The sequence below is a fragment of the Schistocerca gregaria genome, chromosome 1 (assembly GCF_023897955.1).
Source record: "Schistocerca gregaria isolate iqSchGreg1 chromosome 1, iqSchGreg1.2, whole genome shotgun sequence".
In the NCBI taxonomy this organism is placed as follows: Eukaryota; Metazoa; Arthropoda; class Insecta; order Orthoptera; family Acrididae; genus Schistocerca; species Schistocerca gregaria.
The window spans coordinates 463096005-463117150 of NC_064920.1; the positions used below are offsets into that span (position 1 = coordinate 463096005).

A 21146-nucleotide genomic window follows, 5' to 3' on the forward strand; every position below is an offset into this window, starting at 1 on the left:
ATGTTACCAATGTCATATTTTTGCATAACAATATTTGGTCAGACTCTGGTTGTAAACAAGAAGAGATGCTAAAATTGGAATTGGAATTATGTACAGAAAAAATAAAGAGATACAGGTTTAAAATTTTCAGTATCTGTAGTACTATATGAACATAAATTGTTTAATGTTGTTATCAAAAAACTCAAAGTTCTTGATTGATTTACTTCAATTTTTACATGATCCTCTAATAAACATTCGAATGAGCACAGGCTACTTATTTTAATCTTGAATAGTTCGTCACCAATTTTTTATACCATATTAAAATAAACATTTGAATGTATGTGGGTTACTAATATTTTCCAATTAACGTAAATAATATAAGGTAAAGTAGTAAGCAAAAGTCTCAGAGTTCTTGACCTTCATCAAAATTTTACACAGTACTTGAATAAACGTTCAGACAGATGTGTTCTATATTTTTTTTCCAAAAAAACAATGTACAGGTTTTTTTGTTAAAATTAACAGTGAAGAAGAACATGCTGTACTATGCTGTGAGATGGAAGTTTCTTTCTCACAGCAGTCAGTGTGAACTAAAAGAGCACAGCATTGAAGCCATTAGAGAAATTGTTTCTCCCATATACGCTCCTGCTCCTTATGTATAACTTTAAACAAAAATTGTATACACAACTACGTGTATTTTTACTTTTTTGCTTGCAATTGGTTTTAACCATTGAGAACTTGCACCTTTAAAAGTTAGGCAATCAATTGTGCGTTGGGCATATTGCTCAGACTGGACAAGTAGTGTTAAATGTACCTGATATGTGTAAATTAATGTTTTTTTGCTATTTCTATAATAAAACCCTAGGACTGTTAAAATCACCAGTCTTGTTAGGTACTTATAAAGAAAATTGAAGAAAAAAGCAAATATTATTTTATTATTTAACTTTTGTGACTTACTCTTCATCATATATCTGAGCTTTGACATATCACTTAATATTATAGCATGTTCATTAAACAAAAATTTTGACAATTAATACACACTTCCAATTTCTCCATCGTGGACAGTCTTGATACTTACCACTGGGTTTTTCAGTTTCATTAGTAAATTGTTTTTATAGGTTGCTGTAGAGATTCTACTCTTATGCACAATTTGTAGGCATGTTAGTTCTGGTCGTGTTGGCTCCAGGGTCAGCTTTTGGAGGCATTGTTTCATAGTAATAATTGCGTATTTACTTTTTTCTTTTGTATGTTATCTGACTGTTCATGATGGTAATACCTAAATTTAAAAAAAATGTGGCCATTGACAAGCTACTCAATCCACAGAATATTCTTCTTTTAGACAGTCCACCACACTGACATCGCATTTTGTCCGATTAGAATATGTGTCGATTTCAGATTTTTCGTGTTGAACCGTAGTTGGATGAATCTGGTCATTATTTTGGAGCGTACTAATCATAAGCATAACTTTTTTTTTTTCTTTGGTATATAGGAAACCAGAACCTTGTTCACAGAAAAACCCAAAGATACTACTTGTCTTCTATTAGTTCTAGGAACAACGGAAGAAATTTTATTGATTTTTTGTGTTAGTCAGATGCAAAGCGCCATATTGTATGGTTATAGTTGGAATCATGAACAATGGGGTCAAGTTTAAGCTGCTGCTGCGCTCCTACGTCACCTGTGCTCAGACAGCCAATGAGCTTTCAGTATGTCCTGAGCGCTCTGCTGCAAATACTGTGGCTAATGCGAGCGTGATCTTAGCGAGTTGTTTAGTGAATTTTGATTCCATTTGTTGCGAGTGGTCATCGCTGATAGTGGTGTTAAGTGATAAATTCTGCGTAAGTAAGTGAGAGATATAATTTGCTGGATATACGCTTTCTTCAAGCAGAAATCACAGACATGTGCGTACAACAAATGTCACTTGGAACCGTCAGCAATGCAATCCCTTTCCATGACTCGAGATGTGCAAACCACCATTGTTCGTGGATCAGACTGTAGTTACAGTTAATATTAAAGCGTGTGGTTTGAGAACGGGCATTTCAGCTCGGAACCATTAGCAAAAATTTTTAATCATTGGAACTGAGAAGGATGAAATAAAATAGTATCAAATGTCCTCAGTACTGAACAACTGTAGACCTACCATCCCATGGCAGCATGCCTCAAATAAGCAAGGTCACACTTGTTATTAATGTACCAGTATTTCACATTTCCGATGGCTTATCTTGCACTTACATTAATCTGTTATACTCCAATGCTAATCACTTAAATCTGTTACATAGACAAATGTATTCCCAAAATTTCATTTTGGTACATTAATTATTTTTTCGTGTTGTGATTTTCTTCCCCAATCAGTGTATAAAACCCAGCTACTGTAGTCCAGTCAAATAGCAGATATACCTTGCAAAAGGTGGGGTAGAAGAGTTTATTTTTTCAACTCGTTCATATGGTTGGAAAGATTAGAAAACCAAATTTGCCAATAAAATTTCGCTTGGGAAAACTTTCTGCAGTCAAAAAACTTGGAATATTTCGGCCTTTTTCAGTTTTTTCAAAATATCTGGTTTTTTTTTTGCTCCTATCGCTTTAATGTCTATTTTCTTTCTTAAAGAGCACAAAATTTTCTACAAATTTGATTGTTGCCATTTTTTCTACTCCCAATATCTTAAGGTGCTACAGCGCCTCAAAAAATACCAATTTTTCAAATTGTAAGCATAGTGGCAAGATACCTTATTTTTGAACACTGTTTTTTCAGTTTCTGTTTGTGTAGTATAAATACATTATACATCATGTTATATGTTGGAATTTACCACCTCACTTTCAGGTATTCAATTTCTCTGTATGCTGGGCACCCAACTATTGTGATTCTTACATCACTACCTGAAGTTCACTATGGGCCACCTCAGCCCTGGTATTTGTAAAACTATAAATATAAAAATACATCATTAAGACACACACACACACACACACACACACACACACACACACACACACACACACACACACAATAAATTGTCACAAGAAACTGCACTATTATTAGCTGCAACAGGCAACCTAATTAGGTAGGTAATTATTCTTGTGTATAAAAACCAACAGTTGACATTAAAAATAAGTAGCTTTATTACAATTAAAATGCGTTGTCAGTTACTAAAAAATGTTGACAGTTCTGGGTGTGTAATAGTTGTAATATCGCACTTTAGCGCACTTGAGACAGATATGAGCATCACTTCCAATGCTTTGATGTGCCAGGTTCCTCAGTGTCACCAGTTGAGTTAGGGATTCAGGGTCTGTACATAGAGTTGATCCCAGATTGACCTCTTCTTTAAACAGCGAGTCAGCCTCAGCAAGTTCGTTGATTTCGTCAGCAGTTTCCTCAACATCCTCCATAACGTCTTCTTCACTGTCTTATTATAAAAATTTTGGCACATTTTCACAATTGACTCCAATAAATTTCTTGCAAGTTGAAGAACATTTCAAACCCGCTTTTCTGCAGGAGCACGCTTCGCCACAGTTTCAGCTTGCATGAGCATGAAACAATGTGAAGAAGTGCTTCAGGTGTTGGATCTTGGCTCATTATAACAGGTATTGGACCGTGGTCACTGTGATTTCAGCGCCATTTCTCAGGTGGTTTCCAGTTCCTGTTTCCCATCCAACTTTGGACTTGTTGGTAAGTCCGCAACGAATGATGTTGTGCAGCAACTTGTGTAGGTGGCAACCGTACAAGATTCAGTTTGCTTTTTGTGGCAGACTTGGCGAATAGCTGGTACTCCAAATAGTCTAATGTGTGGGAACTGCTGACACCTCCACTATGCAATGGGATAGTAACCTGTTCTCCTGTTGTTATTATTTCTTCATTGGTACCATGTGGTTTATTGAACGTGCAAAGTGCTGAGGTTAGGTGTTCATTTTTTGCAACAATATTGCAGCACTTAATTTTTCCTTGACCAAAAAAAGCGGATGTTGTATCACATCCGCTAAAGGTGTGAGTGAACAGAATATATTCACTGTCAAACTTATAAGATGCAGTGGAAAACCACTTGTCTTCTGCATTTCCTCTCCCTGGCTTTTAGAGAAATAAGTTTTCAATGCCTTGCCCCAAACCAATCATGAGCACAAGCAGGTCAACATCTCCTACAATGACAACACTTCCAAAAATTTTGGTTCTTGAAATGGCAAATGTTACAATCATAACGTCAGCATCTTCTTGTGCCTGGTGCACTTCAATGCTACACTCCAGAAATTCCTTTTTAAGAAGTTTGATCAAACTCATCTTGTTTCGTTTTTTGTACAAGAACTTGTCCTGAGGTACTTGGTTCACCATCTCTGATTCAACCACAGCGTCAACCGGAGAATGTTTTTTGGACCTACAAATCCCCTCAGCACTCTTTGTGCTACATTTGTCTCCCTCACATTGATACCCATCAAATACAATAGCAAATTGAGATCCAAAATGATGTTGCAGGTAAGAAACATAGCTTTGGGCTATTGACTTGAAGCACACATTTCGAGTCCAAGTCGCTTTGTGGATAAGGTACCCTCCATCAATAACAAAAAATTTACTCAGTCAACCTGACTTCACATCTTCCACTGGAACAAAGGCATTGTAGAATGAAGATTTTGTTCCTTTTCGCATGCCTTTTTTTGAGAATAGGGACATTGGGTAAGGAGCAATTTCATATTTCAGAAAGGCTTTTAATTCTTCTTCACTTTGTTTCATTAAACAAATCCTTTGGAAAAGAGTTAAAGGATCAACAGGAGTAATTTTAGTGCTCCCAGCTTCTACAGAATTGAACACAGAAAGGAGAGTCACAACTTTACCTTTTCTACGGAACTTTACATCGTGGAAATTGTCACCAACTATTCTTTTCATGCCTTTTTTCCCCCTCTTTGTGACACATATGACAATTAACATCCTCCATTCCGACAACACCACTGCTGATAGACATTATAAAATCACTTTCAGGGAAGGGAGGGTGCACTGAAAACCAATCCCGCAGCTTATGCAAGTCTATGCCATCTCGTTCAATGCGACAACTTCTTGCATCTACATGCTGTTCTGATGTTACTGCACTCACTTCACAATACGACTCAATTTCTTCACAAATGTTCTGCATGTGAATCATACCCAATGTCCATCTGGTTAATACGCTGTCCGTAATTCCTCGGCCAGAAGTAAGTCCTCCAGAACTCTTCATGGTTCTGATCGATGTTTGTTCTATAGTCATGTCAGAAGGAACACCTGATCAATACTTTTCTGATCGCCACATTGTAAAATGTCCTTTCGTTGTGAACTCACATTGTGATAAATCCATTTTTCCTCGAGTCTCAACATATCCTGTAAGTAGAGGTGGCCACTTTTAGCGTACATAAAATGTCAAGTTAAATGTAAGTAGGGAAGCACTTTTCGCACGCTTTCAAGATGAAGTTTCCAATTGCCTGATGGATCCGCTTCAATAAATTGTTTCATGAGAGTGACCATCTTGTAGTACTGAACCCATAAGTTTGCTGTGGGTCCCTTACTTTCAATCAATGTTTATACTACACAAATAGAAACTGAAATAACAGTGTTCAAAAATGAGATAATTTGCCACTTTGAAATTTGATAAATTGGTATTTTTTGACGCCCTGTAGTGCCCTAGATACTGGAAGTAGAAAAAAATGGTAATAATCAAATGAGTAGAGAATTTTGTGCTCTTTAAAAAAGAAACTGCACGTCAAAGCAATAGGAGCAAATGAAACTGAGATATTTTGAAAAAACTGGGAAAAAGTCCGAAATTTTCGAAGTTTTTTGACTGCAGAAAGTTTTCCCTAGAGAAATTTTGTTGGCAAAACTTGGTTTTCTAACCTTTACAACAATATGAACGAGTTAAAAAAAAAATCTTCTACCCCACCTTTTGCAAGGTACAGGCGTTTTTTCTGACAGTTTCACTGGACTACTGAGCAAACGAGAGCCCTGCAAGCATTGTTGACAAAATACTGTGTCTTTTAAATTTTTTTTGAGCAAAATGCTAATAGTATTAATGCTCACGGGTTAACAGAAAAGTTTTATTTATGGCTTGTCTACAGAAAAGTTTTATTTATGGCTTGTCTACAGAAAAGTTTTATTTATGGCTTGTCTGCTTATGATTAGAATACTGGTATGGAATCTGAGTTGTCCGAAACTTTGTAATCCTCCCTGTTTTAAGATTAAAACTATGTGCAGTAATGTCATCCTCACAGAGCCAACAGCAGGAGACACATTTTTGTACCCCGTATACCAATGATCCCAACCATTTATTTTATGCAACTTCAGTTGCCAATCAAGGTTTCATTGGTGGTAACAGTAAACAATGCTTAAGGTCAGCGAGAGTGGGGAAATAAACTGTGAGAAGGAAGAGAGACTGACATAGAGAGGGGAATGATGAAACAGACAGAGGTGGTAGGAGGAGGAGAGAGCTAGGAGAGGAGGATAAGGACATGGACAGAGAAAGGTGGGAGAAGGAGATATAGTGTATATCCAACTCCCATACATATTACCATTTGCGAGGCATTGCTGGGTTCACAAATGGTACTTAATTTCCACCTTTTGTATACCAGTTCTGACTGCCTTCTACTATCCTTTACAGATTGCACTTATCTTTTTAACTTTTCTATTCTACATTGCCCCTTCCCTTCTCCCAAGTATTAATCACAGGTTTGAAAGAGAGAGATTGATTACATTTATTATGTTTTCCTGTCATTCCTGTATCAGTTATATTTATTTTGGTGCCTGCTAGACAGGTTCTTTTCAGCAACAAAAATGTACACACTTACAGTTCACTGCTGTTGTATTTAGGTCTGTATCAGATGGAGTGTAGTCGTCAAATGTTTGCTCTTGGTGAGATAAAGTTATTAGCTTCTCTGAATGTTTATGGAGAATATAGATTGGTCTAATCATTATGTGTTTTGTTATTTGTTCTAGTTCCAACTAGAAGAGGTGATCTGGAAGTCCTCGGTTTCAACATGATTCAGTGGGCAGCCTCAGAGCTTCCTTGGGAGAAAAAAATTTCTGAACCTCCAGAAGTTATTCAGAAAGAGAAGATAAAATATATGAATGATGTGCCAACTTTAATGAAGGCATGTTTTAAGAAAAGAAGTCCACCACGTAAGTTGAGTTTATAGTTTTAGCTTCATATTGTCATTATGACACTACACATATATGTTGTAGATAATATTGTGTTATTGACACAATGGAAACTCTCTCTCTCTCTCTCTCTCTCTCTCTCTCTCTCTCTCTCTCTCTCTCTCTCTCTCTCTGTGTGTGTGTGTGTGTGTGTGTGTGTGTGTGTGTGTGTGTGTGTGTGTGTGTGTGTGTGTGTGTGTGTGTGTCAGTCAGTTTTAGTCACATTTCATTGAATTAATTTCATCAGCTGCCCATTTGACTTAATGAAAGGTTAATTTTTTAGATGTCACAAGTTAATTTCATATTAGACTTAGAGTGGGAGTAGAACCATCAAGGACTAGCTCAGTTTATATGTGCGTTTAGGACCTATTTTTCATTCCAAATTCCAGTGAACATGTCTTTAATAATTGTAAAAAAAATCAATTCTGCATGACTGAGACTCTTCAACACATTCTTTACAAAAGATTACCGACATGCTGCAATATTTAAAGTAATTATCCTCCAATTTTTGTTGCCTTTTATGCAGAGCCATCAAGACTGGAATAAACTCTATAATACTCTTTCTTCCACCTTGCATCATATCCAGAGCTTCATCAGTAGGACCTGAACATGTTATAAATTCTTTTATATACTCAAACTCATTTCTTATGAAATTTTTAAATTACAACATTCTGTGTAACAGCATCAACTTCAGTGATCAAAAAAATTTCTATCATTGTGTCATACAAACTACTGCGTCGTGAAAGAACAGATACTCATAACTTTTCCAAAAACAGCTTCAGTTATTTCAGATGACTTTGAATGTCCAGCAGCATTCCACAAAGCATTACATTGTTGTATGGTCTTGTGATGCATTTTGGATAGTGTGATTTATTCTCCATTGTCATCCAGGTTTGAAGATAATAAGTAAAATCACTTGTAGTGCACAAGTAGAGCATGTGCAGTACATCAAAAGTTTGGTGGTAATTGGTTAGCTTGTTCTGTGATACATGTGTTCTCACCGAAAAGAAAATTATCTGACACTTCTGGAAATTGTCATCATCATCATCATATTTCACTTTTATATATTCATCTTTCTCTTCCTCTGACTCCATTTTAACTACTAATAGATATACGAAGTGTTTAAACAGTTCCACTAAATTCTTTGTGCATTTCATCAAATATTGAGGCTACACGATCGTAGATGTGAACTCCAGAAAATCTCGGACCTAGTAGTCTTTTGAATTATTGATTGACGTCATCATCAATCCAGTGGGTCGCAACCCCAAAAAATCTTCTTGTGTGGCTTGACTATATGTCAGCAATTGTTTATTTATATTCTTTATCTTGAATTTATAATTTTATTTCTGAAATGAGTTCCTGATGAAAATAATTAATTTTTGTGGTGACAAAACAGCATTCATGGATGGAAAGAAAGCCAAAGCGCATTCGGTATATCTGCAGGGGGGCATCGTGCAACAAGGAGAGCTCCCCAGTGGTGTGATCGACTTTTTGAAACTATCTATACAGTGATGTAGGTCAAGATCCCATGTATCGCACACAGCAGCCATTCACCTGGCTGGGTGAATTTAAGTAATTGACTACAAGAAAAAACAATTGGAATTTTGTGTGATACCCAATAGCGTTAGAAAAAGTTGCATTACATTGTCTGGTTGCATGATATAATGGATAAGAGAGCAGCTTCACGTGCACGAGGTTGTAGGATCAAATCTCGTCATTATTTTTATTCAGTTAATTAGTTTACATTTAAACTTTTGTTTCTATTCCTTTGCCACATCATTTTAACCACCAGATAATCTTTTTCATTTGTTTCATTTTTTCTTTATATCATTCTCTTTCCAACTGGTGTTTTTGCGAATATGAATTTAATTATATTCATGTATTATAACGTTCAATAATTTGAAAATTCTGATCTATCAGTTAAAAACAAAAGAAAAAAATAATCTATTTATGGTGTGAAAAATATATATTTATTAACAGATGTGTTTTTTTCTGTGGTAATCATTATGCAAACATTTAAAACATAAACTAAATACCTATAGCAGTATGGACAAAGTAATGGAGATGAAAATTTAAATGAAAAGAGAATGCGGGATTACTGGGCAAACATCAAGTCCTTCTCCAGGCTGAAAAGTTGAATATCGTGGTCCTTAACTGGCCCATTTCGAAGAAGAAGAAGAAGAAGAAAGATGGGTTTATAAGTAAAATGAAATTCAAGCAAAGTGAGAAATAGATATAATCAACACAATAATGTGGACAGAAAAACAGGATAATAAAAAAAAAAGAAATTAAATCAAAATTAATACATAAAATCAACTGAAAACGTATAAACAAAGATTTCAAGTGCAGAAAGAACAATAGGATGAAAAATGAGAGCAATTGAAGATGTTGATATTATGAGTAAGATTATGTGACAAAGGAATGGAATTAAAAATTACATTTAAATCAATCAGTTCAATAAAACTGATGATCAGAGTCGTTTCATTAAAGATTTTAAAATAAAAAATAAATAAAACTAACTGCACCTGATGAGATTCGAACCCTCAACCTTCTGCAAGCGAAGCTTTTATCTCATCCACTACTCTACGAAACAAGACTTATATAACACAACTTTTTTAATGCTATTGAGTGTCACACAAAATTCCAATTTCTTTTTTTCATCGATTACTTGCAAATGAGGACCAGCCATGGTGAATGGCTGCAGTGTGTTATACATGAGACCCTAACCTACATCACTGTATGGATAGTTTCCAAAAGTCAATCACTCCACTGGGAATGTCTCCTTGTGAGGATTCTGCTTGGTAGGTCAGAGGTGCACTACATGAAGGAAGCAGCTGCTCAAGTAGCAGAGTGCAAATGGTGGTGTTTGGGCTAGGCGGTAGTGATAAACACTAGCTGGTCAATAAGCATATAGTGAAATCAGACCATGTGCAGAGTAAGGACACTTTAACTGTCAAAATTTTATCAGTAAAGTGTCGAAGTATTCGTAATGAAGTTTCAGATTTTACTGCCCTCCAGGAAAGTTTTTGCACTCATATTATATTCTTGGGACAGGGAGCTGGCTGAAACCCAAACTAGAAAGCTCTGAAATATTTAGTGAGTCGTGGAACGTATATCAGATAGACAGATAAGATCCCATAGGACAAGGAGTGTTCATTTCAGTTGACAAAAAAAATTCTTTCTATTGATGTTCAAATTGAGGGTGACAGTGAAGTTATCTGGTTGTGTGTGACATGGTGGTGTACAAACTTTACTGTTGGTTTATGTGACTGGGTCATCTATGGAGTCATTGCAGGGGGTACAGTCGAAAAGTCTTGTGAAGTACTTTTGAACACATTTTCTGAAAACTGTCTTGAGCAGCTAGTTTGGCAGCCTACTCGTAATGGAAATATCTTAGACCTTGTAGCTACAAATAGGCTGAACCATAAATCAGTCAAAAAGGCTATGAGAGTGTTTCTGCTAGGAAGAGCAATTAAGCAGTTGTTAGCATCTCTCTTAGACAATGAATTTACATCATTTGCTATTATAGAGGAGTTATAGTCAAATTTTAAACTGATTGTAAATTGTCAAGTTGCGTCTTGGCTTCTGTCTTTGGATCTTTAACTGACATTTATTCAAAGATTTTTTGACACTGGCTGACCAGTACTTCTCTTTAAATTTCTTTTGGAAGACTCCTCAAGAGGAAAAATTCTCAATATTTATTGTTCCCCATTCTAAGACTTCCCGCTAGTAGATACCCCAAAGCAAATTCGATTTTCTTGGAATCTTCCCAATTTTTTGCTAAAGCTATGGTTAGCCTAAATCTTTTTAAGAAATGGGTTGGATGTACATCTCCATCGGGCGTAAATTTAGGGAACTGTCTAGATAACCCTGAATTTGCTCCCTATCGCAAATCAGTCACCGCTTTACTAGTCAATACAACATTTGGTGGAGTTACCCTTTCTTCTACTTTGTCTTGAATAAGCTTACATTCTGTCCACAGGTCGTCCGTGCCCTTCCTGGTATCACTAAGTTCAGAAGAAGGAATAGGCGATACGTTTCCAGATTTTCTTCTCTCGGTAACCTTTCGACCTGTAATTTCTCCAAATTGTTCCTCCAAACTAATTACATTTATAATATCAGAGTTAGCTACTTTCTCTTTGAAATTTCTTTCTACATTTTCTACCTGTGTATTGACATTTGTAATTTGTGATTGAATGACTGGCATTAATTCATTCTGCTCATCTACACTCTCTTTCAAATCATTCAACCCCTGCCTTACATCGTTATACTTAACATTGCACACGTTTTCAAAAGATCCTAACTTTTCGTTAAGTTTGGATTCTACATTGTTACATTTTCTCTCAATATTAAGTTCTAACCTTTTCGATAAATCTTGAAAAGCGTAGTTCTGTTTCTGACTAAGGTCAATAAACATATGATTTATATGAGTGTTCAAAGAATTTGTCAACTCCTTCTTTAAATCTACTTTTAAATTCTCTACTTTATTACTTATTGTGTTGAACTCGGTCTTCAAAGCACCCACGACTTCGCATAGATTACTGAATTCTTTGCTTTGAGAGTGGAATTTAGCATTTAACAAACCTAAATTTGTCGTTTCACTCTGAGCATTTAAAGCTTCATTCTGGGTATTTAATTGAGAATTTACTAAGTCCAGCTCTTTTTCCTAATTTTCATGGCCATAGCTGGGGCTTGAGTTTCCCCAATCTGTTATATATTTTCCATACTTTTATATGCCTTAACTCTTGTAAACATTTAAAACTAACTTTAAATATGATAATTACAAAATAGAAGTTCACTCAACAGTGTCTTCTACAACTTAGTACTAAAGTAATCAAGTTTTGTTTCGCTCTCACACTGTGTAGAATTTGCGTTGCGTAGGTGAGTGGATGTGGAGGCAGGTCAGCACCAGTGAATAGCAGCTAGTGCCGACAGTGTCGGATGTATGTTCGTTTCCGCATCTGTGTCCTCGCGATGTGTGTGAGAGCTGTATACTACCCACACTGGATCTTCTGGGTTGAAATGTTCTATGCGTACTTCTTCTTAGACAAATATGTCAAAACCCTCTTTGCTGTTTTTATCGTTGAGGATTTTTCATTTCTTCACCATTTTTTCTATTTAAATTTTGCTCTGTTGGATACTTGAACATTTCCAATTTCTTGAAGTAATTCCCTTGTCTTATTATGTTTTGTTGCTATGGCAACATGTAATGGCTTCTTTTCTCGTTTTTGAGTTAAAATTCCTGTTTTCTCGGTCCTTTTACACAAGTCGCCATGTTCTAATGTTTCCGACTTTTAAAGTGTGAGTGGGAATCTGGGTTATTTCGGTTTATTCTCCTTCCACTTCTAAACAAGGTGACTTACATGGAATTTGCAGACACTTTTCTTTACTGGATAGCCGGCTGCTGGAAACCCTGTTGACTAATTGTCCATCAAATAACATTAGGTACAGGAATTTTTAGACTCTTTCTGCTTATGAAATAAGTAGATATACAAGTTTGCTTTTCGTCAATTAATGATGTATTTGACTTTCATACACAATAAAACTCTCACTTACAATATAAATATATAACTTCCAGTGAGTCCTTCGTACAGTCAAATGTCAGAAACAAATTAAATAAGAGTTCAAAGTAAGTTGCCTTTGATACCATAACTTTTCTTAACATAAATCAGAAAATAAGTCTTGCCTATTGCAAGGTTACATCAAGAGTTCTTTTTCAACTGTCTTTGTTTTAATGACAATAGTCAATGATCCAATAAGCACAGAGCTGCATATAAACTCCATAGTTCTTCCTTACACACTCACTAAAATGTCTATGGATTGCCAGACAGGTGCTTGTCAGTTCTGTTCGTCCACCACGTCTACTTTCTTCCTGCGACTGATTTTAAACCTACACACACAAACCTTTCTCGCACAGTAGGTAGGATTCTACCATCCCGCACTCACATCCAGAATATCGTGCGTTCGAAACTGTAGAAGGCTGAGTGGTTCTACAATTTACACGGAAATTTTCGAATCACTACACGCCCCACAAACCAACATCGTCGTCATCATGCCGTGCACGTGACAGTTTTATTAAGAAAAAATGCCAAAATAACACTTTATTTACACTGTTCTTTAGTAAATGTCAACAACTAAAAAAATTGTTTATTCCTCCACTTTTTGTATGTCCAGAGATATATATATATATATATATAATTTTTTTTTTTTTTATTTATTTTTTTTTTTTTTTTACCCTGTATTGGGCTATATCCAGTGCTTCATTCTTGTCAAACCATAGTTTATCGAGGGTACACTCATTAGGCACTGAGACATTGTAGGTGATATGCCATGTCCTGGACATCATCACAGTTACATTTGTTGCCTGCTTTGTCTGTGAGGCACAATATAATTGGATTTGTTTTGGTTGGTGCTACATACTTTCTTGTGAGATTCATTGTTCTTCAATTCTTATAGCTTGATTCATTGCCGTTCTCCATCTCTTATGAGGCTGGGGCACATTTAGCTTAATACTAAACAATCTCTTGTGGGACTGAAGTCAGTCTGTACCATTCAAACCACTATACAGGGTGTAAATTTTAAGTTGACAAACCAGAATAACTCAAAAAATAAGCTTCACACGAAAAAATGTGTAGAATCCAAAGTTGAGTTCTTGAGGGGGACATCTGCTGGTGCTAAAATTAGCCCGCCACCCCAGCCCCCTGTGTCGGGGCGGGAGGCAACTGTAAAATTTCAAGTGGGAAACCCCCCCCCCCCCCCCTTTTATTACAGAATCAGATTCTACATTTAAAAACTATGTTTTAGCAAATCAAAATTTATGAAGTAAAGAAGTATTTTTTATTTATCCGTAACCATTTTCCACTCAAAACTGAGAACATGGATTTTCTTGAATTACAGTGCCAACAACCAAGAAACAAAACAAATTTTTAAGACAAAATGTACATAGTTTTTTATGTAGAATATGATTCTGCAATATAAAGGGGGGGGGGGGTGTCCAATCTGAAATTTTAAATTTGCCTCCCACCTCATCCCCAGGGGGTGGCTGGCTAATTTTAGCACCAGCAGATGTCCCCCTCAAAAATAATCAATCCCCCAGTGTTGCTCCACTCTCCTTCCCTGTATCAATTTGGGCTTTCAGTATGTATGAAGATTTGCTGTCACACAGAGCTTGCACACTTTAATCCCATATTTTGCAAGTTTACTTGGGATATACTCTTTGAATGGATAGTAATCTGTAAATGCTATTAACTGCTTTTCGGCAGTAACATTTTCTTGTTGATTTTAGAGTTTAGGAGGAACATCTACCCACTTCTCCCAAAGACTTATCAACTGACACAAGTTTATCAGTACATCATCTTCCCCCCACCCCCCACCCCTCCATCAGATTCCTTATCAAATCACATGACACATATCATCTTACAGAATGTTTCATTTCACGATTACTCAAAATACGTTCTGCCTGGTATACTCAATGTACAAACTTTTTTTTAGATTCCCCAAGTGATTGGTACACACCCACAAGAAATGAGAATACTAAATAAGCATAAAAAACAGAATTGCCAATGTTTGTCCAATGCTGACTATAAACTTGCTGCTTCTCAATATTTGACATTTCTGTTATTTTATTTTCAAATACTGAACAAAATATTACTTCAAATTAACTTTTGTTACTTATTCTGCTGGTTGCATACCTAATAGCTCTTCTGGTACTCTTGACATTCGAAGATGACTTGTGGCCGAGTTGTGCTGATGAGGTAACTGTCATTCATTATATCTGTTATTGGAAAGAAAAGTCTGTGAATTATTTTGTACAGGCTGTGAAATGTCTTTGCTCTCACTGATGTTGTCATCAGACTCTCAAAGTATTTCTTCATTTTCTGAGGAATTTACTAATGCTTTCAGCTCAGTATCAGTCAGTGACTGACTACCATACTGTCACGATTTAGACAATATAGATTCAAATAATTGAGAAGTGCTAATCAACTTGGATAAAAACAAAAACCAAGCCCACTTGTTGTAAACACAGATTCTTCAAAGGAAGTTAGAACTAACAAAAAAGGCCTTTACAAATGTCTGTGTGTGTGTGTGTGTGTGTGTGTGTGTGTGTGTGTGTGTGTGTGTGTGTACCTGTCCTTTTTTTCCTCTTAAGGTAAGTCTTTCCACTCCCGGGCTTGGAATGACTCCTTACCCTCTCGCTTAAAATCCACATCCTTTCATCTTTCCCTCTCCTTCCCTCTTTCCTGAAGAAAGCAACCATTGGTTGCGAAAACTTGAATTTTGTGTGTGTATATATATATATAAATGTAATTGTTGGGTTCAAATTAATGATGATATCAATAAAATAGAAAGAAACTTCCACATGGGAAAAATATATTAAAAACAAAGATTCCAATACTTACCAAGCGGGAAAGCGCCGGCAGACAGGCACAATGAACAAAACACACAAACACACACACAGAATTACTAGCTTTCGCAACCGATGGTTGCTTCTACAGGAAGGAGAGGGAAAGACGAAAGAATGTGGGTTTTAAGGGAGAGGGTAAGGAGTCATTCCAATCCCGGGAGTGGAAAGACTTCCCTTAGGGGGGGAAAAAGGACAGGTGTACACTCGCGCGCACTCACACACACACACGCACACACATCCATCCGCACATACACAGACACAAGCAGACATATTTAGGCCTAAATATATCTGCTGGTGTCTGTGTATGTGCGGATGGATGTGTGTGTGTGTGTGTGTGTGTGTGTGTGCGCGCGCGCGCGCGCGCGCAAGTGTACACCTGTCCTTTTTCCCGGCGCTTTCCCGCTTGGTAAGTCTAGGAATCTTTGTTTTTTATAGGGAAACATTCCACATGGAAAAATATATCTAAAAACAAAGATGATGTGACTTACCAAACAAAAGCGCTGGCAGGTTGATAAATACACAAACAAACACACAAAATTCAAGCTTTTGCAACCAGCGGTTGCTTCTTCAGGAAAGAGGGAAGGAGAGGGAAAGACGAAAGGATGTGGATTTTAAGGGAGAGGGTAAGGAGTCTTTCGAATCCTGGGAGCGGAAAGACTTACCTTAGGGGGAAAAAAGGACAGGTATACACTCACTCGCACACACATATCCATCCGCACATACACAGACACAAGCAGACATTTGTAAAGGCAAAGAGTTCGGGCAGAGAAGTCAGTCGAGGCGGAAGTACAGAGGCAAAGAAGTTGTTGAAAGACAGGTGAGGTATGAGTGGCGGCAACTTGAAATTAGCGGAGGTTGAGGCCTGGCGGATAATGAGAAGAGAGGATATACTGAAGGGCAAGTTCCAATCTCCGGAGTTCTGACAGCTTGGTGTTAGTGGGAAGTATCCAGATAACCTGGACGGTGTAACACTGTGCCAAGATGTGCTGGCCGTGCACCGAGGTGTGTTTAGCCACAGGGTGATCCTCATTATCAACAAACACTGTCTGCCTGTGTCCATTCATGTGAATGGACAGTTTGTTGCTGGTCATTCCCACATAGAAAGCTTCACAGTGTAGGCAGGTCAGTTGGTAAATCACATCTGCTTGTGTGTGTGTGTGTGTGTGTGTGTGTGTGTGTGTGTGTGTGCGAGTGTATACCTGTCACTTTTTCCCCCTAAGGTAAGTCTTTCCCCTCCCGGGATTGGAATGACTCCTTACCCTCTCCCTCAAAACACACATCCTTTCGTCTTTCCCTCTGCTTCCCTCTTTCCTGAAAAAGCAACCGTTGGTTGCGAAAGCTTGAATTTTGTGTGTATGTTTGTGTTTGTTTTTGTATTTATCGACCTGCCAGCACTTTTGTTTGGTAAGTCGCATCAACTTTGTTTTTAGTTATATTTTTCCCACGTGGAATGTTTCCCTCTATTATATTCATCATTAATTTGAGCCCAACAATTACGTTTGTTATTGTCACTGTTGCATTTCGCAATCGTTTCTGTCGTCTTATTTTCTCTTTCTGTTTTTGCCAGTAGTTTCACTTTGTATTCACCTTCTCCTTTTACCGTAATCTACTATACAATTTTATCCCGCCTATATATACTCAATAATACGTAACCCACTTCCAAACCATAACCAAAAAAAAATTTTTTTTCTCTTTCAACACTACCGCTGCTATCAAATCCACTGTTTCTAGTTCACAAACAGTTCCTTTCACCTATTAAACAACCATTTCGGCTAGTTCTAATAACTTTCGCTTCATTTCCATTTCCGTTTTTCCCACATCACTGATCATTTTTAGCCACTTCCCACAGGTTTTAACGTCATTATTTCTTCGTCAGACAATTGTTAACCTCATTTTTATAATCTGCCACCACAAAATCACTCCTTTTAATATGTTTACACATAGTTTTTTCAAAATTTTCCCGAATTTCTCCACCCTTTAACGTGTTTTGGTGGCAACACAACCACCTAAACTTTATGCACATTGTTGTCTACCAACCCAAGTTCACCAGAGTATCAACATAGCCCAGCTTTAGCCAACACTTTTTTGCCTTTTTTCACACCATATCTCCAGTTTCTTTCTAATTCACCTTTATCTCTCCCCATACATTTTTTTCATTTTCATTTTCATTTCAGCCTCATGTTACACTTTCCACCTTCTAATACCATGTCACCGTCACAACACCCCCACAACGACCCCATTAAGTTTTATTTACATTCCCTCCGCAAACATGCCTTCGCCCTAGCCAGATTACGCTCCCATATTTTATTTTCTCAGGCTTGTCTGACATTTGGCATTACCCCCAAAGGCCTCACACTTAAAGTTCCCATCTCTGGCTGCAACCCTTCTTTCCATCAGTCCCTATACCAGTTCCATTCTGAACAATCCATTGCCGTCACCCACCTAATCTTTCACCTACACATCAACTCAGCCAATGAACACACCCGTCAACTCCTATCCTTAATAAAAGTCCTCAATCTTTCCTCTCCCACATCCACACCGTCTGTTCAGAGCATCCTCCTACAGGCCAACTGCAAATTAGAACAGCATGCCACACTCCACCTCAAAAAACTATCCAATCTCCTGGTTTCCCACCTCCAGAAAGGCAATGCAATCACCCTTCACAACCTTTCCAGCAAACCTCAACCTCCTCTCATTGCACACAAACCCAGTCTCTTCCATCTACTCAATCTCCCACTTCCAGCTCCACTCCCTCCAAAACCTCAAAATTCCAATCAACACAATCTGGAACCACATCACCCTAATTCAGTAGTTAACCTTTTCTCCAAACCTCTCTCCCAATCCAAAACCTCTGTCCTTTCCAAAGGCCTCACCTTCAGCCCCACTCCCAGGTTCAACCAAACAGCCCACGTCAAAGATTTACTGTCCTACACTCGCACTCTCTGCTGGAAATATTACTTTGCCATGAAGAAAAATGATCCTAATCCTACTCCTAATGATCCAACTCCCCAAGACACTATCCAAATTGAACCCTGCCTGGTACAGTTCCGTCCTCCGTCACAGTGGGACCCACCTCCTCTTCCTCAAAATCACCCTCTCCAAACCTTCCAGGAATTTCTGACTTCCAGCCTTGCCTCTCAATCCGTCTTAAAAAAACCTTAATCCTACTCCCAACATCACCACTGCTGAAGCCCAAGCGATCCGTGATCTGAAGGCTGACCGATCCATCGTCATTCTTCCAGCGGACAAGGGATCCACGAACATGGTACTTGATCGTCGGGAGTATGTGGCGGAGGGACTGTGTCAGCTTTCAGACAATACCACGTACAAAGTTTGCCAAGGTAATCCCATTCCTGATGTCCAGGCGGAGCTTCAAGGAATCCTCAGAACCTTAGGCCCCCTACAAAACCTTTCACCTGACTCCATCAACCTCTTGACCCCACCAACACCCCGCACCCCTACCTTCTACCTTCTTCCTAAAATTCACAAACCCAATCATCCCGGCCGCCCCATTGTAGCTGGTTACAAAGCCCCCCCAGGACGTATCTCTGCCTACGTAGATCAACACCTTCAACACATTACATGCAGTCTCCCATCCTTCATCAAAGACACTAACCACTTTCTCGAACGCCTGGAATCCTTACCCAATCTGTTACCCCCGGAAACCATCCTTGTAACCATTGATGCCACTTCCTTATACACAAATATTCCACACATCCAGGGCCTCGCTGCGATGGAGCACTTCCTTTCACACCAATCACCTGCCACCCTACCTAAAACCTCTTTCCTCATTATCTTAGCCAGCTTCATCCTGACCCACAACTGCTTCACTTTTGAAGGCCAGACATACCAACAATTAAAGGGAACAGCCGTGGGTACCAGGATGGCCCCCTCGTATGCCAACCTATTTATGGGTCGCTTAGAGGAAGCCTTCTTGATTACCCAGGCCTGCCAACCCAAAGTTTGGTACAGATTTATTGACGACATCTTCATGATCTGGACTCAGTGAAGAGGAACTCCAGAATTTCCTCTCCAACCTCAACTCCTTTGGTTCCATCAGATTCACCTGGTCCTACTCCAAATCCCATGCCACTTTCCTTGACGTTGACCTCCATCTGTCCAATGGTCAGCTTTACTCGTCCGTCCAAATCAAACCCACCAACAAGCAACAGTACCCCCATTATGACAGCTGCCACCCATTCCACATCAAACGGTTCCTTCCCTACAGCCTAGGTCTTCGTGGCAAACGAATCTGCTCCATTCAGGAATCCCTGAGCCATTACACCAACAACCTGAAAACAGCCTCGCATCCTGCAACTACCCTCCCGACCTGGTACAGAAGCATATAACCAGAGCCACTTCCTCACCCCCTCAAACCCAGAACCACCCACCGAAGAACCAGAAAAGTGCCCCACTTGTGACAGGATACTTTCCGGGACTGGATCAGACTCTGAATGTGGCTCTCCAGCAGGGATAAGACTTCCTCAAATCCTGCCCTGAAATGAGATCCATCCTTCATGAAATCCTCCCCACTCCACCAAGAGTGTCTTTCCGCCATCCACCTAACCTTCGTAACCTCTTAGTTCATCCCTATGAAATCCCCAAACCACCTTCCCTACCCTCTGGCTCCTACCCTTGTAACTGCCCCCGGTGTGAAACCTGTCCCATGCACCCTCCCACCACCACCTACGCCAGTCCTGTAACCCGGAAGGTGTACATGATCAAAGGCAGAGCCACGTGATTTACCAACTGACCTGCCTACACTGTGAAGCTTTCTATGTGGGAATGACCAGCAACAAACTGTCCATTCGTATGAATGGACACAGGCAGACAGTGTTTGTTGGTAATGAGGATCACCCTGTGGCTAAACATGCCTTGGTGCACAGCCAGCACATCTTGGCACAGTGTTACACCGTCCGGGTTATCTGGATACTTCCCACTAACACCAAGCTGTCAGAACTCCGGAGATGGGAACTTGCCCTTCAGTATATCCTCTCTTCTCGTTATCCGCCAGGCCTCAACCTCCACTAATTTCATGTTGCCGCCACTCATACCTCACCTGTCTTTCAACAAAATCTTTGCCTGTGTACTTCCGCCTCGACTGACATCTCTGCCCAAACTCTTTGCATTTACAAATGTCTGCTTGTGTCTGTGTATGTGCAGATGGATATGTGTGTGGCCGCTCCCAGGATTGGAATTACTCCTTACCCTCTCCCTTAAAACCCACATCCTTTCGTCTTTCCCTCTCCTTCCCTCTTTCCTGAAGAAGCAACCATTGGTTGCGAAAGCTAGAATTTTGTGTGTATGTTTGTGTGTCTATCGACCTGGTAGCGCTTTTGTTTGGTAAGTCACATCACCTTTGTTTTTAATATATATATATATATATATATATATATATATATATATATATATATATATCTGTGTGTGTGTGTGTGTGTGTGTGTGTTTTCTTCAGTTGTCCTGCAGGTTTCGATAACACTGCTATCTTAGATTTCCTCCACACCTTTGCGACCTTACTTGTGTTTAGTCAGTGATTAAGGAGTTGTAAAATCCATTGTTTGGCACTAAGGCCAAGGTGTTTTATCTGTTCCACACGTCTCTTTGACCCGCAGCTTCTTTCCCATTTTTCATTAA

At 38.7% G+C, this 21146-nt stretch overlaps 1 protein-coding gene across 1 annotated transcript in view; it reads left to right on the top strand.

The window, feature by feature from the left end:
- The window catches only part of LOC126352566 (serine/threonine-protein kinase VRK1), a 223389-nt gene that overhangs the window by 174347 nt on the left and 27896 nt on the right, over positions 1-21146 (top strand). The window contains exon 7 of the mRNA XM_050002697.1: positions 6908-7090. Coding sequence (XP_049858654.1) covers positions 6908-7090 — 183 coding nt within the window. The remainder of the gene's footprint in view (positions 1-6907; positions 7091-21146) is intronic.